This window comes from Myotis yumanensis, unplaced genomic scaffold (genome assembly GCF_028538775.1).
Source record: "Myotis yumanensis isolate MYYU_CA2020_CCGP unplaced genomic scaffold, mMyoYum1.0.hap1 SCAF_1, whole genome shotgun sequence".
Classification (NCBI taxonomy): domain Eukaryota; kingdom Metazoa; phylum Chordata; class Mammalia; order Chiroptera; family Vespertilionidae; genus Myotis; species Myotis yumanensis.
This window is the reverse complement of record NW_027223752.1, coordinates 175,980,608-175,998,971: the sequence shown is the minus strand read 5'-3', so window position 1 is coordinate 175,998,971 and position 18,364 is coordinate 175,980,608. Positions and strand designations below refer to the sequence as shown.

General features: G+C 42.9%; 1 protein-coding gene across 2 annotated transcripts in view; it reads right to left on the bottom strand.

Annotated features, from left to right (window-relative positions):
• UNC5C (unc-5 netrin receptor C) overlaps window positions 1–18,364 on the bottom strand; it is a 372,291-nt gene that overhangs the window by 21,595 nt on the left and 332,332 nt on the right. For both annotated transcript variants that reach the window (XM_070392470.1, XM_070392479.1), the window contains 2 exons: window positions 14,275–14,443; window positions 10,403–10,636 (listed from right to left, as the gene is read on the bottom strand). In XM_070392470.1, coding sequence (XP_070248571.1) covers window positions 10,403–10,636; window positions 14,275–14,443 — 403 coding nt within the window. The remainder of the gene's footprint in view (window positions 1–10,402; window positions 10,637–14,274; window positions 14,444–18,364) is intronic.

Sequence of the window (18,364 nt, the reverse complement as noted above, 5' to 3'; positions counted from 1 at the left end):
AATATCATGACCTTGGAAAGAAATGCAGTAATAGGAATCAGGATCATCCAGGCTCTTTATTCTCAGAAATACCAATGCCACCTTCCTTGGCCAAGGTTGTCGTCCCTAATGGCAGCACCCCACCTCAGCGCCTTGCTTGGCTCTGGGTGACTCTACCTGTTGCTCTCACCTGCTCGCTCTGCCTCTGTGGGAGAGGTCACTTTCTGACTTTGTCAGCTCCATTTGCACCCTCTAACTTAACTTTTAAAAGACTCTCTCAGGGGTCAGTTATCAATAGAGGTGTTGCTAGCCCATCGCTTCACAGTAACACACACTAGAACCCCCAGTATAATGTCACCAGGAGCAGGCCCCTGTGTGTCAGAGCTTGGTTCCCATGGGAGCCTGAGCGATCCAGTGAGCTGGCTGCGTCCCCAGCACAGTGGCTGCCCAGCACAGGCCCTGGTGGAGGGCTGTATTGATTCAGGGCACCTATGAGGGATTGCACGGAAAGCAGGGACAAGAGATTCCTCAGTAGAAACAAGCAGCTTTCACAATAACCAATTAAACCAAGACATTATCCATGTCCAGCCATTAGCCTGGGCCACTTAAGAGCCACAATAAATCCAAGCTGTTATAAAAGGCTGGACGGACAAAGGGAGCCCTTCTGGCCTATACCCAGCGCTCTCGCTCTCTCCCAGGCTCTGAGATGATAGGCTCTTCCCTCATTAGGGGCTGACAGAGCAAGGCCCGTAGGAGGAGCCCCACAGCTCCAACACTCTGGTCCCCTAACCCAGAACGTCTCTCTGCATTTCTGCCTGGGTTAGACTGCATCCGCCTCCACTGCCACTCTTTTTTTAAATTTCAATATATTTTTCTTGATTTCAAAGAGGAAGGGAGTGGGAGAGAGAGATAGAAACATCAATGATGAGAGAGAATCATTGATTGGCTGCCTCCTGCACGCCCCACACTGGGGATGAAGCCCACAACCCGGGCATGTGCCCTGGACTGGAATCGAATGCAGGACCCTTCAGTCCGCAGCCTGATACTCTATCCACTGAGCCAAACCAGCTAGGGCTCCACTGCCACCCTTGTTCTTCCTCCTCCTCCGGGTCCTTCCCAGCCCCGGCCAGTTTCCCGTAAGTGTCAGTCTCACTGAGTGCCCATGAGAGCCCCAGGCGACAGAGCTGCTTAGTCTGAGATTCATGAAGCCGGTACTTAAGAACATGACCACTTTGCCTGAGCGCAGGGCAGTGACTTGATGCCAGAAACCTTGTGAGGTGCTGGGGCCCTGGCTCTGTCCTCCACACTGTGTGCTCACACTTATCCCCTGACCACCACCCCCTGCCAGGAATTGCCTCCTGTCTCGCATCAGCATCACTGCTCTGAATTGTGCCTCCTCCTCTCCCTTGGAGGCACTTGTCTTAGCTTCCAGTTTCTCAAGAGATGAACATCCTACCTCTGCGCATCTGGCCTTTAGCTTCCTTCTATGTCTGGGTCTTGTTTTCCCTCCCACATCTCTCCTACCACTCCTTTCCCTTTCTTATTAGAAATCTTATCAGGAGAGAAAGGAAGACGCCTATGTTGAAGGTTAAATCTCACATAACTCATTAAAATCTCGTCTGCAAGAGAAGGTTGGAGGAGGTTAAAGCCAGGCTGTTTGTTGTGCCTTGCTTCTTTCTCGGTATTGTCTGGATGAGATCCGTCTGCACACTCTTTATACTTGATGGAAACACAGAGCCCTGAATCAGCCGCATTCAGTGCTGCCAGGGAGCCTGGGGACAGCGCCAGGACCTGAGCAGGTGGAGGCAGCTCCTATGGGCAAACCACCAGTAATACCACCCAGAGTTGGAGCACAAAGGGCAGTGAATGAAAGCGCGGCCAGCCTGGCACTCCGGGGGATCTGTTTTGGTCTGACTGTACTGCTCCCTGGAGAGGAACCCACACTCCACACCCGGTCTAGGGCTCTGGACCAAGCACCAAGGGCCGAGGTGGGCCGTTCCAGACCTGTGCCCACCTTCCCCATGCTTCTGCCATATGGACACAGAGCTCTGGGGGCACAAAGAACAAACTGGCAAACGTTTGTTCAGCATGCCACGCCTGTTAAACCTCAAAAGATCAACCTCCAAGGATTGTGCTGACTGGTGTTTTAAAAAAATCACATCTCCCATCAGATTTTATGGAACCTGCTTTGCTCCTATTCATGCTTCCATCCCGTGTTGAAAGCTGCCCTTGTCATACAAGGATGAGGGGTTTCTGTCTTTGCTGTGAAGCTGGCACCACTGTGGCTGTCACAGCTGTGGGCCTGCACTCTTCCAAAGCAGAGGCCAGAGAGGGCGCCATCCTTCCCTCCTGCTCCCCGCCAGCTTTCCAGGGTCACTGCTCTCAGCTCCCCACATGCCCATCCTCCTCTGGCCTCAGGCCTCTGTCTGCAGAGCTGGCCACGGGGACATCTGACTGTCAGCGGCCTGGCCTCCCCCACCTGGCTCTCGTCACCGCTGCTGGCATCAGGCCTGGCCATGCTACTCTCTCTCCCACTGCTCACGCTGGGGGGCTCTGCCCTCCCCCTGAGTTTTTCTGCCCTACCTCACCCTAATAATAAGGCTGGGCTCCTGTGACCACGTGCAAACACTTCCCAGCAAGCCACTCTGTTTCCAGGACTCTGCCTGCTGCTCCCACAGCTGCCGCCACCACGGATGCTTGGTTTAAGCTGCCACTTCCAGCCGTTTCGGTCATGGTGGCTTGTGATGCTTGTGCAGCAAAATGCCAAAGGGTAGCACTCAGGGAGGTGGGCGTGTCACTTGTCCACTTCTGCTCCTACTTCTGAGGAAAGACGATTCTCATGTCTATGTATCAGGAATAAGACTTTTTAGGTTGCTCTAGAACAATGATGGCGAACCTTTTGAGCTCGGCGTGTCAGCATTTTGAAAACCCTAACCTTAACTTAACTCTGGTGCCGTGTCACATATAGAAATTTTTTGATATTTGCAACCATAGTAAAACAATGACTTATATTTTTGATATTTATTTTATATATTTAAATGCCATTTAACAAAGAAAAATCAACCAAAAAAATGAGTTCGCGTGTCACCTCTGACACGCGTGTCACCTCTGACACGCGTGTCACCTCTGACACGCGTGTCATAGGTTCGCCATCACTGCTCTAGAATTTCTGAAGGCATCTTGTGTTTCTTTTCACCCTCAGCACGTCATTTTTAAGTTTCTGAATTAATTTTCTGTTTCCTCAGTAAGAAATTGCCATACCCTTAGGGCCTTGGAAAAACACGCATTTATCACCTTCCTTCCTGCAGGTTAGTCTGACCCAGGTTCCCACTGAGCTAAAGCCACGGTGTTGGGGGGCAGCCTTCTTTCCCGGAGGCTCTAGGGGAGAACGCTGCCAGGTCCCTGCGCCATGTAAGGGGACACGTCACAGCGTCTGAGCACTGTGTGTAGATATCTTTGCCTGATATGAGCACTGAAGAGATGCCTGCCCACCGCGACTTCTATTTTATCATCCCTCTTTTCTCTGTCTCTTAAAACATTTATTCTAAATGGCAGGTCATTTCTAGAATATACGCTAGGGCGAGAGCCAGGGCCAAGTCTCATGAGAGGATGACAAAGGTGAGTACATTTGGAGGCACCAAATGATCCATGCCTCTGAACGGCTGACCCACCAGCCTGCTACCAAACCTGGAAGTCATCCCACAATTAGATCGCAATTAGAGTTATATTTTCATTGAACCATTGTCTTCAAAACGCCAGTATAATCGAACTGCCCACCTAAGGATAGTTACCATTATCAAGTGTCTATTTTGTGCCAGGAAATTGAGTGACTTTGGTCTCCTTGAATCTTCTAAGGGTCCCTGACGCCGACCAAATGACCGTCCAAAGTGGTCAAGTTCAATGACCAGAGCCACAGAGCTGAGAGTGGCAGAACCAATGAAGCCAGCCAGCCTGACTCACCCTTTCCTTCACGCCACATCCTTCCACACACTCGGCAGGGAAAACACATTTGTAACCTTTAAGGCATTTTTTGTTGATGTTATCTAATATATGGGTTACCTGTATGAATATATTCATTTAATTCCCGAGACCAGGATCCTGAAATTACATCAGGTTAGTTTTGAGGCTGTTTGAGGAAATGGAAAGAAAAGATGTGGTTAATGGGGCTAATTCAGTAGAGGGCTGGCCTTGCGGGGGCGGGGGGGGGGGGGTAGACAGGGCCACAGGTGCTCCAGGTTCAGTAGGGTCACGTTTTGTCACAGAGGGGGCATCAGAAGGACACCAATGAGGAAGGCACCCGGAGGCAGAACAACAATAACACCTTTTACGGGCTCCCCGACGTCTATCCATTCAGCCCCCAAAACTGAGTATGGCACAGTCCTTAACTGGATTTCCTACTTTCTTTCATTTTCAGCATTTCTTTTATTTTTTTCCTATTTTTTTTAACCAAAATATGATATTTCACAGAGTTACTGTACCAAAGCTGTAGCCTAATGTAGGGCATGTGAAAAACGGAGCAATGCAAAGAAGAGTCTTCTCATGGCAAATAACTACATGAAGAAAGCCAGCCTATATTAATACACATTTCTTTGTGTCCATAGGCATGTACATTTGCCAGAAATTCAGTAACCATCACAGACGGCCCAGCTCATATGCAAATAATTCCTCTTTTAGGTTCTGAACCTCAGAGTTCAGCATAAACCCCTTTATTAACATAGAAAAAAAATCTCATAAATTATACCATTAGGATAAGGGGGGCAGAAATTACTTATTTCCACGTAGATGAATGTTTCTCCTGGAGTGTTTTTAAACTTATTGCAAATATAACCTTGTTCTCTATTAATTTCTGGTTTATTATCACTAGGATTTAAGTCTTTGCAAATAATGAAATGAAAAACACCAATATCCTTAATTTAATCACCTGAACAGGAGGGAAGGTGGAAAGCTGTAATAACACCCAATACCACCTTTTCAATAGATGTGACCTCTATGGAATTGGTTCTAAACTACTCTCAGGATTCTCAGCATCTTCATCTCTTTCCAGGAACTCAACTTGCACATGGCTGTCACAGCTCCTTCGAGCATATGAGCAGGGAAAAACAACAACCCACGTGAAAGGGGTATGAAAGAATTCATTTGTCTCCCAGCAGCCTTGCCTTTCCCTCCAGCAGTCACTGCCGGCATTCTAATTCTACATCAGTGCTTCCAAATTGCTAAATTGCAGCTTTTAAGTTTCAGGTGATCATTTTTGCCCTCAGGCTTAACAAAACTCAAGGAAATTGTTATGAGAGCTGCTGAAGTGCAAGCGGTGGGTGGGAAGATAAAAGAATGCAGCAGGGCTGCTTGAAACTAATGCAGTGGTCTTGTCCCTCCAACCCCCATTCCCATGGACAATACAAGTGGAAATTCGTATTCTGGCCATGTTCAGCTCCAGACACCATCTTCTCCTAACAGCTCTCTGGACGGTGGGGTCCTTAGCCTTAGAAAGAGAGCTCCACTGGGCTCCCCACTCTGCCCTAGCCCAGCATTCTGTGAGGGTTTCTGCAATTCAGAAAGAATCCCCAGTGCACAGCCATAACCGTAAGAAAATATCAAGTCTGGGGAGACCCACTTTGGGGCAGTATTTGCTGTGCTGGCGGTGCAGGTGGTAGAGGAAGGAGAGAATTAAAGCACAAACAAGGAAGCGGGGCTCCTTTTCATCAGAGCCCAGACTAGGTGCGGAGAGGCTGAAATGAAAGGTTTCAAGGGTGAAGGACAGTGGCGGCTGAGGGAGCATCCCTTGGGTGGCTCAATAGGAGTTAAGTCTTTGTGAAATACAAAGGGGCTGTGATAAAATCAGGGACTTGGAGAGAGCAGGAGAGACTTAGAAGAAGTGCTCTGTGAAATCTGATGTGTTAAGGAGGGACAAATGAGGTCTGGCCTGTGTGCCTCAGTTGGTTGGGCATCATACTGTGCACCAAAAGGTTGCCGGTTTGATACCTGATCGGGGCACATGTCCGGGTTGTGGACTTGATCCCTGGTAGGGGGCATCAATGTTTCTCTCTCTCTGTCCCTCTCCCTTCCTCTCTCTCTTAAAAAAAATCAATAAAATATTTTTTAAACTATATATATGAATGATAAATGAAAAGATTGTGGAGAATCAGGGGGAAACATAGCTCAGGGCAGATATCTTGAGGTTACAATAGACTCAATTAGCAATTTATGAATTTTTAGAGCAACTCAACATCCTGGAAGTAGAAGTTGAAGGCTCGTTCGGTGGAGGTCCTCTTTAGCTATGCAAATGAGAAAAACCTGCAGCAGTTCCAGATGGTAAGACATTTCAGAGTGGGAGTGAGTTCACTGTGGATATGGCTATGAGCAGATAAGGGTTTGTGGACCAGGAGACTGCAAAAGGTTGAGGGGGTTCTTCCTTAAGAACAGAGGGAAGTTGCTTGCACCTTGTGTATAAGAGCTGGAAGGTCATGTGATTGTGGTCAGGAAGAAGTAGCTTCATAAATGGAGACCTGGGTGTGGTTGTAATGAGGATTAAATCTAGAGTGTGTCTACACTGGTGGATAGATAATACGGGATGATGTGAAAAGCTACTAGAATAAATCTAGGCAAAGGAACTGTGATTAAGTGGTGACTGAATTTGAGAGGATGCTGGGAATAAAATGGGTAGAAAAAACAACACAAGGCAGGTACTGCTAGCGTGGGGATATACAGGGTGGGGCAGAAGTAAGTTTACAGCTGTGAGTATGGGAAACACAGAGTTTACTCTTGCATTGTTACTTATAAATTACAACCTACTTTTGCCCCATCCTATATATTAAGGGTATTCTGCACCAAGGAACTAAAATGGGTAATGAATAACAGAGTAACAGAAGAAATAATAAAAGAACAGAGAACTAGTCCCTGAAATACAGCGACGCCCCAGAAGTGGTCATGGGGTGTGAGAAGTATTGGCACTTTTCCCTCCTGGCCCTGTGGTAAGTTAGAGGGTGTCGTCCTGACTGTAGGGATTGTGAGAAATGTCATGTTGCAGTTAATGTGAACAGGTAAAGGGACGGGGGAGAGAAGGATTTGAGGATGTAGGAAAGTTTGTCCTTAATAGGGTTAAAGTTCCAAAAAGATCTGTGAAAGTGTTTTGGATAATAGTTCCGAATCTTGGCTGCACAATGGAATTATCCAGGAAGTGCAGAAAACAAAAATACTGTACAAACAAAAACCAATACCCAGGACAATTAGATCAGAATTTTTGGGTTGGGATCCCAGAGCAAATCTTTTTTAAAGCTCCCCACCTGGCTCCTATGTGTGTGGGATAGAGAACTACAGATTTAGGAGGAGCATAAGTGAGAAGTGGGGCGGGGGGGTGGTGGGCGGGCTAAAGAAGGAGGAGGTATTTGCAAAAGACAGTGTTTATGGATAGCAGACAATAGAGAATTAGGGATATGGTAGAGAGACTGGTGGGGAACCCTGGCAGGCAGGGTGCCAAAAAGGCAGAATTGAGGTAATGAAGGGCCTTTTTCTGAGTTTATCGGCCCCTAGTTTCCAATTCCAGTTTGGTTGTGGCTGAACAAATTGTCTCCTTGTTAAGTTACTCAACTTAGACCGCTCACCTGTAACTAGAATTTTGGCATTTCTGCACTATTCAAAGGCCATGAGGTATAAGACGCCTTATCCATTATTCATGTTTGTTTCAGGCTAAGTGCTGGATCCCCAGATGCTGAGAATTTATAGATGTCTACTTGGAAAGCACTGACCACAACACAAACTGCTCTTGGGTTGTTTTCACGGCTTAAACCTGTGCATCAGTCTTTCTTGGTGTTGACCACTAATTAAAATAATCAAAATTACTTACAGACTATTATTTTGTTTGCATGGATTTGTGTGTGTCTGTTGGGAAGAAAGGTCAAGAGTGCCTGAGTGTAAGAACTATGTGTGTGAATACAAAATACGTGTATCAAATAGTTCAAGTATGATGTAGATCTTCTGCAACGATTTTTCTTGGAATCCTTAAAAAGATTCACCTTAATCAGATCCCATGACTCCTCTACAAATACACTTTTCCCTAAGAAGAATTTAAGCCTAGGATGATTTCTATCCTGACAGAGCCTTAGAAGTATCACATTTGCAAAGAATATAAAAGAAATAACCTTAGGCTTTACACTTGAGCTGTGTGTTCACATCATTTATTCAACATCAGAAACTCCTACAGGCTCAACCATCAAAAATATATCCAGTGACTGACTGTCTCATTCTCTTCATGGACCCAACCAGCCACACTCAGTCTTCATGACCCAGAAATACTCTCTGGATAGAAACACCGGAAGGAAATACCCTGATTTTTCAGAAAAATTGCTTTACTTGACACATTTTTCTTTCACTTCTCATCTTCCTTCTCTGGGTGCTCATCCTTCAGAAGCTCCTTTGAAAGCTTCCATTCATCCTCCCTTGCAAAGCCAGGGCTCCCCTTTGGTCCCTACTATCTAGGGCAAGCATGTCAAACTCGAGGCCTGTAGGCTGCATGCCTCATTTAAACAAGGAAGTGGCCCTTTGAGAAACCCACTTTAGGATTGGAGAGTCCAGACTGCAGCCAGAGGCCTGGGAGTGAGGCTTGTACTCTACACTCAATAGCTGTGTGACCTAGAGTGACTTACTTAACCTTTCTGTGCCTTGGATTGCACTTTTTAAAAATGGGATAATGAGCCCTAACCGGTTTGGATCAGTGGATAGAGCGGCAGCCTGCGGACTGAAGGGTCCCATGTTCGATTCCGGTCAAGGGCATGTACCTTGGTTTCGAGCACCCTAGTAGGGGGTGTGCAGGAGGCAGCTGATCGATGTTTCTCTCTCATCGATGTTTCTAACTCTCTATCCCTCTCCCTTGCTCTCTGTAAAAACTCAATAAAATATATTTTTTTAAAAATGGGATAATGCTATCTTATAGGGCTGTTGTGAAGATTATGTGGGTTAATAAAAAATATTTAGAAACTTGTCCAACACATAGCAAGTTCTCAGTAATGTTTATTATTTTTATTATTTTCTCCCTCTACTCTCCCTTGATATTACTTTTTATCACCATGAATGACAACTATCAATATACAATTGGTTCCTGAGTCTCTATCTCAGGATTTACTCTGTTCAGAGAGCCACACCCATATTTCTATGCCGTGGGCTTTTTTGTCCTGATATCTAATTCCTATTTTGAACTCAATACCCCCAAAGCAAAGGCACCATATCACACCCCGAGCTGCTGCTGACCACCTGGGTTTGCTGCTGTGACTTGAGGCAGGCTTGCTCCACGCATTCGGTGTTCGTTAGCAGGTCCTGCAAGAGCTACTCGAACAGGACCTTCCACACCTATCCTCTTCTTCTCATGCCTCTGTCATCACCCCAGGTCTTCCATGCTTTTCTTCTTAACTTGACTCTGTCTTTCCACTGACATCAGACTAAGACTTTAACATCTATTTCCAATCATGTCTTTCTTCTGTTTAAATTTCTCCAGTAAGTCCCATTAACTCAAGAAACTGAATCGCAACTCCTCTAGCTGGCAGTCAAGGTTCACCCAATAAAACTCCCATCTGTCATTCTACTATGCACCAGTAGAATCTGTATTCAGTGTCCCCTCCGTTTCTTCATGCTGTCCCCTTCACCTAGAAATCTTATAGTTTTTTTCCCCATTATTGCTGGTCAAACCATATTTTCTTTAGGGCCAATATAAAATGTTAGCTTCTCCTATTTCCTTAAAATAATATGATGCCTCCCTCTCTTGAACTTCCACAGAACTTTGCATTCATCTGTGGTCTTTATCACACTCTGACTTGTCTCCTAGTCCTTGGCGTGCTGCTTGTATTCCTCCTTTTAGATTGTAACTTCTCCAAAGGCACTTACTATGTCCCTTACAGCTTCAAATGGGATCAAATGAATGGCAATAATGGCACCAGGTACTAAGCTTATTTATTCTGCAAAGCAGCAGCCTGTTGTCAAATGCTAACCCTCTCCCTTGCAGTCCTCATAAAAAGAATGGGAAAGCATATAAATGCAGTAGCACACAAGAGGAACATATAGTGTGAGCAATTATGCCAATTCCTTTTATAGGAAGAACACAGCTGAGATAAACATGGAGGCAGATTATTTACCAGCCACAAGTCTCCTTGTCAAATTCTCCCTTCTTAATTTTTCATTAAAGAAAATCAAGGAAGGTAAACAAAAGTAGCCCTTGGGAGGGATCAATGTAGTGGAAACAGCTCATTTATCAGCCTTGTCTTAGAGAAATGTCTCATTTTTTTTAAAAAAATTGCATCTTTTGAGGCCAAACACTTGTGTTCACACACGTGTGCGCGCGTGCACACACACACACACACACACACACACACACTCTAGGTGTGTGCAGCCAACCTTTGGGGGGAAGGTGAAGAGGGCAGGTCAGGCAGGAGCCACTTACCTTCAGGGCATCTTGGGTGTCATCCAGACAGTAGACTCGGACGCTGTACTCTAGAGAGGAGCAGCAGAGTGGCCCGAAGATGGCCAGCTTCAGGCGCTTGGCGGCCCCTTTGGTGATGGACTGCCCGACCAAGGTGTAGGTGCTGAGGTTCTCTGTGAGGAGGTGGCAGGCTTCTGCATCCAGCTGAATGTAGCAGGGGGTGGTGAAGTTTTCCTCTCCCACCACCACCACATCCTGTGGGACAAGAGGGAAGGGATCCTAGCTGAGCACAGAGGACCCTGATGCCGACCAATGGTGGTAGAGGCCGCAGGACCTCTTCTCCTGAATTTGCTTATGAATTTTCCTACTCTTTTTTTTCTTTCCCAGGCTTTATTATCCCTCTATTTCCATCTGTCTTTGTTATCTCCTTACTTCCCTTGCCTTTACTGCTTATATTCTTTATTTGGATGCTATTCAGTTAGCATGTTTCGATCTGAGAATCTACATCTAATTCCAAAGCAAATTCATGAACTATCTTTTATTTCAGTGTAGCTGTATTTATTATGTGTTTACGAGAATTTAATGTTTTAATCTCCAAAATATTTTTGAGACCAAAAGTACTATTTTATTTCAATGCAATTATAGCAGTCACTTTTTTTCTTTTTCCTGAAAATCTAGGGTTTGAAAATAATTAGAAAACTTAAGGAATCATGCAATATCATTCTACCGTGTTCTTCCAAACTCACCTGCCAATTATTTTCTAAAGCAAAACAACTATTTTTCCTCAATAATTTGGCCAGCTGGGCTCTACAGAAAGCACAGTATGGCCAACTCCATGCCTTTAAGATAATTTTCTGTGTTATTTTTCATGTGAGCCTTTAAATAATCTTTCCTTAGATGTTGAAAATATTTAGCAAGAAATAAAAATAAGTGGAAGTGATGAATTTTGTGAAAATAGTTACTAACTCAATCAGTTTTTAAAAAATATGCTTTTATTGATTTCAGAGAGAGGAAGGGAATGGGAGAGAGGGCTAGAAACATTAATGATGAGAGAGAATCATTGATTGGCTGCCTATTATATGCCCCCTAGAGCCTGAAATATAGGTATGTGCCCTGACCGGGAGTCTAACCGTGACTTCCTGATTCATAGGTTGACACTCAACCACTGGGTCATACAGTTTTAAATTTATCCAAATGACACAGGCAACAGAAATTATCTGAAAGAGCAATCATAGAATCCATAAACCAAGGGTCACAGTTCCACATGCTTCCCAAAGCATCAAGGTAATAGGAAGACAATAAGGAGCGATGGAGACTGTGGTAAAGCAGAGCATAGGCCTGTCTAAAGAGCTGAGTCTCCACTTGGATTCAGCCCTTTGTAGCTTTGCATAAACTTAGGGCTACTGAGCATACAGCCTTTAATTTTTCAAGAGAAACTGGAAGTTTAGATTTTTATGTGAAATCGTCCTTTTCATTAATTCAAACTTAAAGAAAATTTCATGTGGGAGAAATAAAATACATGTGCAGGTATAGCTCACCCTCTGCATTAGGCTGCTTCATCTCCACAGAGGCAGGAATTATATCTACTTTGCTTCCCACTGTGTCTCAGTGGGCCTGGCTGATGGTGAGCAAATGGTTATTTGTCCAAAAAATGAAGGCATGTTTCAACATAAATTGAGTCCCTGGGGCTGGACAAAAATATGAAAGAAGTAGCTCCCTGAGGTGCCTGTTTTTTTAGTTAGGCCTTGCAACATCATCTGAGCTCCAGTTCTTTTCATAGCATCCATGAATTTGTTTCTTCAACTGAACCTGTACCCAAAGATGAAGTTCAACCTGAATGGGAAAAGCTCAGCGTCTCCAGGTTTATTCCTGCCTGAAAGGACACCTGGAAAGCAGCTGCTTTCTCTAGCAGGGTGAACACTGCCTCGGGCATCATCTAATAACGGCATGTCACAGAAAGCCTCCTGGAGGATATGGTCAAGAATATAGATGTCCCTGTCCCTGTCCCAAATATAAGTGTTTGCGTAAGGACTGTCCTCTTCTCTTCACATCTCTTTCCTTTATTAGTATTGATGTTATTATTGTTATTACTCAAATTATTTTTCTTCACATTACCCAGACATAGTGTAATTGTGTAGAGAATTGTGCAATTTGGGGTCACTAATTGTGCAATTTGAACTAATACTTTGGAATGTTTTTGAGATAAATTATTTAAAGCTTAATTAAATTAAAGTTAGATTTGGTTAAGTCTGGTCTTAACATAGAGGATATTCCTAGACTTCAATCTTGGACTGGAGGTCCTCTAACAAGGAGTGATCCCCTCAAGTGGCTGAAAGAACATGTCCATAGAAGGAAATTCCAGTTAATCCAGGGATGCCCTGCTGCTCTTTTAAGTCCAATATTTCCTAAAATATTATGTATAGTTTGTTCAAATGTTTCTTTCCTAAAAGAAAAATATGATATGTAATCACAAAATACGTAACATATAGATTGGATACTTGTCTTTGTAATGATTACGCAAAAATATAAAGGTAGCTTTTAAAAGTATTCAATTTTTTAAAAAAATTGTTACGTTTTTGATAAAAAAATTCCTGAAATGTCTTTTCCTGAGAATAATCTAAAATGTAATTTTTAGTTGGCTATTTTCCATATAAACAACAGACACTGTTTATTCAAGGGATAATAATGAAAATATACAAACGTTTAAACAGGTATTAGGTCTAAAACCTTCATGGGAAACATAACAAATCCTCTGGCACTTAACTGCGGGTGCTAACTGAAGGGTTCTGATGTCAAGAACAGGATTTTCTTAAGGCGCTGTCCTCAAGCACTGAGGGTGGCAACAGCCACAGAGAGGCAAGATGCCACAGGTGTGCTTCGTTCTAGTGGAGCTCAGAAGACTGTTTCTGTAAGAGCCTAACACTCTCTGAGCCAGGTGCAATGTTTCTTTACCCGTAAATTTAAAATTTATATATATTCACCAAAACATGTATACGCACTTTAATAGCTGATAGCTCAATTGATGTGTTTTTTTTTTCTTTTTAGCCAGACTAAGCTTTGAACAGAGGAAGCATATCTTAAAACGCTACTGGAAGTTTGCAAATGTAGTTGAAGTTCAAATACTACCTTTATAATTATTCAAAGTGTGTATACATTTCTGGGGACACAAAGTACCCCCCAAAATGTCTACACATTTTAACAGCTGATAACTCACTTAATTTTCACTCCTTTTCAGGGTTAACTGATTTAAATAATGGGTGAAGCCAGACTAAGCTTTGAACAAAGAAAATTTATGCACTAGATTTTTTTATGGGGACACATAAAAGATAAAGTTTACGGTATAAAACCGGCAACAGCTGATGAATCGAGGACACACAAATATGGGACAAAACGATGCTTGATGTTTGTGATTCCATTGCTTCGCATTATCAACAGTGCCTGGACCAGAACGGTCATCGGTTTGAAAACAGGTATTGATTAAAAATAATTTATTCATTTCTGTAGATTCTTTGAAAATGAACTGTATGTTCATAAACACTGACTTTATAATCAAAGTGTATATAAATAAATTTCCCTTCCTGAATAGTATAGTATGTATATTCCAAAATGTGTAAGATTCCTAAGTGTACTTTCCCTTTGAGCTCATGCTTGACCATAATTTTCTGTGTCTACCAGTCAACAGATAAAGCATTCAATAAACAGTCTGTCTGTCTTTCCCCCTTCCTGCCTCTCTCCCCCCTTCTCTCCTCTCTTTATCCCCTTCCTCCACTTTCTCTCTCTTTCATTTTGAGTGTAAGATAAAATTCCATCCATGTTTTCTTTGAAACATGCTTGGTCCTGCTTATCTGCATGGATTGCTCCTGAATTCCATCTTTATCCCAACAGCAGCTCACCTCCCACTGCCCCTGTGCTGCCTGGTTCTTGAGCTGTATCTTCCAGTCCTCGGTGTTGGGATCTGCGCAGTGATGCATAGTGAGGATGACTGGGCGGGTCAGCAGGGCTCCCGGAGGCCCACAGCTCACCACAGGGGTCAGGAGTGTCTGCGTGTCTTCCATGGGTGGCCTAGGAGAGCAGAGAACAGCATCAGTGACATTTCCATAGCATTTATGTGTATGTACTCTGAGATTTCAAATCTAAAATTGAACAGGGTTTTTTTTGGAGTTTTTTTTTTGGGGGGGTGGGGCGGGAGTTAAGGCAGAACCAAATTGGAAGATATGCTCTTTATACTGAGACTTTGATCTTGCCAGACTGGAGGTCTTTATGATAACAGTGGGTCTGCCAGCATCCCTTTGATCCCCTTCCCACAGATACAGGTCTGCCTTTGGTGACTTCCTTTGAAATTCATGTACAGATAATTTCAGGATGGAATGAGAAGAAACAGTACTTATGAGGTTATGTAACCATGCTTTCTGGTAACACTTGCCATTGGTCTCACAGGGTTTTAAGTACTTTTGTGTTTTGGGGACCTAACTTGAAAAAATACTTCAAAAATATCACTTAAAAACAAGGACACCCTAGAGCTAAACTTCCTCCAAATGATTTTCGGGAATAATTCAAGTTAGTACAGTAAATTCATTCTTTCAAAAGTGGCCAGACAGACTCTAGAATTGTATTTCTACAGTAATTTAAAATGAAATCTCTCTCCTAGTATACTTCATATTATGGGAGCCTAAATGGAAAAAATAAACCCTTAAAGAACCAAAATCTTTATTTCACATCTCTCTTTTTAATTGCCTTAAATCTTTTCTCTGACAAGATTGTAATCAACAAACAAATGGATAAGTGAACCCAAGTTACCAGTTGGCATGTGAAGATGTAGTCCCCAGATGTTGAGTGGATTGCCCAAATCTCACAACTAACAGCGCTATTGCTGGGACTAAGACCAATCAATGTCTTCTCAACAGCAGTTCTCAGTATTACTCTGTCAGGTAATGTGGCTTAAGGAATCATTGACTCATATAATTTTAAAGGAGGAAGGGCCCTTGGGATCAATAAGTACCATCTTCTGTCCAAAGCAGGAGCCTCTCTATAATATGCTGACATGTGGTTTTTAGTTTTTCAATTTTTTTTCATCCATTGATTTTAGAGAAAGAGAGGAAGGGAGGGAAGGAGGGGGGGAAGAGAGAGAGAGAGAGAGAGAGAGAGAGAGAAACATTCATCTGCTATTCTACTCATCCATGCACCTATTGGTTGCCTCCTGTATACACCCCAACTAGAGATGGAACCCACAACCCTGATGCATCAGGATGACACTACAACCAACTGAACTACCTGGCCAGTGCTGGTTAGTGCTTTGACACATCAAAAATTGTAGTCCATGACTGCTGAGGCTCATTTCATCTATTACCAACTTACATATACAACACATTCTTATTTAGAATGAACACAATCTCCCTTCCTGACACTTCTCAATAAATCCTTGACCTGATTTCTTTCTACTGTGGCATGAAAGCCTTTCAAATATTTAGAGATTGTTACCATGTCTCTAAAAAGTCTTCTGTATTTCAGAGCAAACATTCTCTCAATTCCTTAATGTTTTAAACTTCAGCTAGAAAATCATGGTTTCCCGCTCTCTCCCTATATTTCTATCTTCACTTTCATATAGATGTCTATCCGTGTTTCAATATCTTCACTAAAGTGGGTCATGTTGGAATGAATGTAATGCTCAAGTAGGCAGTACAAGGGGACTACTATTTTCTGGGTTTTGGAATATGCAGTTTTATCGATACCTCACAAAATCATTGCCTTGGGTTATTCTTAATCAAGTAATTATTTATAAATATTTTTAGCATGCTTGAGTTAGATGGGAAGATGGATATAATATGGTTAAACATCTTCTGTATAAAATGAGGCAATAAAGCCCCAAGAAGGTTGGGTAATTTGTTAAACTAACCAATCTATGTATTTCTAACATGAGAGGCTCTTAAGCTAAGTCTCTATAGTTACGTGTTTGCAATGATGATGGCTTTTGAACCTATGTACAGAAATTTATATTTAGCTATTTAATTTCTCCTTAGTAGTTTCAGGCAAAATTTCAAGACATCTATTTCTTAATGCTATGTCTTTCCTCCAAATATTGGCTGCCTCATCCAGTCTTTTACCCTCCATAAATCTGATATGCCTGCCACTTATGTTCTCATTCCAATCACTGATAACATTGTAATACAAGAATAGGGCAAGAGACAGAGACCTTTCCAAGGGCACCATTTGCATTGTCTATCCGGTCTGACATCAATACTCCGAGTTCTTTAGTTCAGCCAAATATAAACCCATTGAAATGTACATGGTCTCGTTCACCTCTTTCCATTTCGTTCATGTGGATATTGCAGGGACATATCAAATTCCTTTATAATGGCCAGGGGCACTTCACATGGATTTTTCTCATCTTTATTTGTGGCTCATATATTAAATACTACATAATCTAGAAGTTAACTTGTCTCTGTGGCATCATTTAACACTCAATGAGCGATAGCAGTTGTTACTATTTTTTTTTAACACCGATGGAAGAAAATTCTCCATGGAGCGCTCATGTGTTTTGCACGTTCCTATCTTCGCAAAGCAGTTGCATAGCACACACCTTGGAAGATAATACAGGGCTTAGCTCTGGAGTAAATGGTAGACATACCTGCTTCTAATGATAAGAGTCTCAGGTTCCCTAGGCCCAGGAGTCCTTTCCCTGAGAGGCAACCATCGGATGTGTAGGTGTTGTTTATCTCTCTTTGCATCACTCCTGCAGAACCTGGGCTCAGGAAACTGGCAAAGCAATGAGAATACTCTGGAGAGCGCTGTCCTTGTGAGTAATGAACTGTACTTTGTCTCTGACTAGGATTCTTGTGCCATGTGTCAGCGTCTAACTGGCAGTCTACTTGGTAACTCACAAATAATGTTAAATCTTAGAGATTCCTTGGTTCTTGACAATTATTTTTATAAGTTCTGAGAACTCAATTAAAACTTGGCATATTTTTCCCTTAATAAAACTCGGCTGTCACTGCTTCCTCTCTCATTCTAAAATTTTACTAGCATCTTGCCAACCTATGGCTTTCCCCTCTTCCATTTAGGAAATCAAAACAGTTTTTGACTCCTTTTCGTCTTTTAATATCATCTCCATTCTCACTGAATAACAACACAGTTTTATTAAATCTAAAGTTATCAAAGTACTTGGAAATCTACTTATATTTGGACTTTAAGGTTATTGGCAGCTTAAGAATTCATTACTATCCCCTTTGCCCCTTCATTTTCATTTCCTCTTAACCTAGTTTTCCCTCCTTCCTTCCAATCTGAAATGCATTCTCTTAGATCATGAGTGAAGCTTTGCTTTTATTGTGTCATAGTTAATATTACACTCTCTGCCCTGAGCTTTTTGAAATTCGACTTTTCCTACCAGAGACAGTGGAGATGGGGAAGCAATGATTGCATTTTCCTAAGCACTGCTCTTACCTTTTAGTTGCAATGGTACCTTGAGCATTAAACTTTTCTAAAAATATTTTTTATGTAATTTAATTTTTAAATTGAATTTATTGGGGTGACATTGGTTAATAAAATTATATAGGTTTTAGGTGTACAGTTCTATAATACATCGTCTGTATATTGTGTTGTGTGTTCACCACCCCAAGTCAAGTTTCCTTATGTCACCATTTATCCCCCCCGCCCCCTCCATATCCCCTTCTACCTCTCACAAACCCTCTTTCCCTCCGGTAATCACCATACTGTTGTATGTGTCGATGGAGCATTAAACTTTTAAGGAAGGAAACTAAAGTGGAAACCATTTCGAGTGGTCCTTGCAATACGATTGAGGATTGGAAACATCTGTCCCTCAGTCTGCTGTTAGCAGCAGGTGCTTGAGGCGGAAGGAGGAGGGGATCTTCTCCTCACTGAGGGGGGACAGAAGGGAGAAGACTCCCTGCTGGCCCAGGGAGCTGTCAGACCTGCTCTCCCCAAGCATACCCCAGGCATGCAATATTGATGGGCGCCATCCTTAGGGGA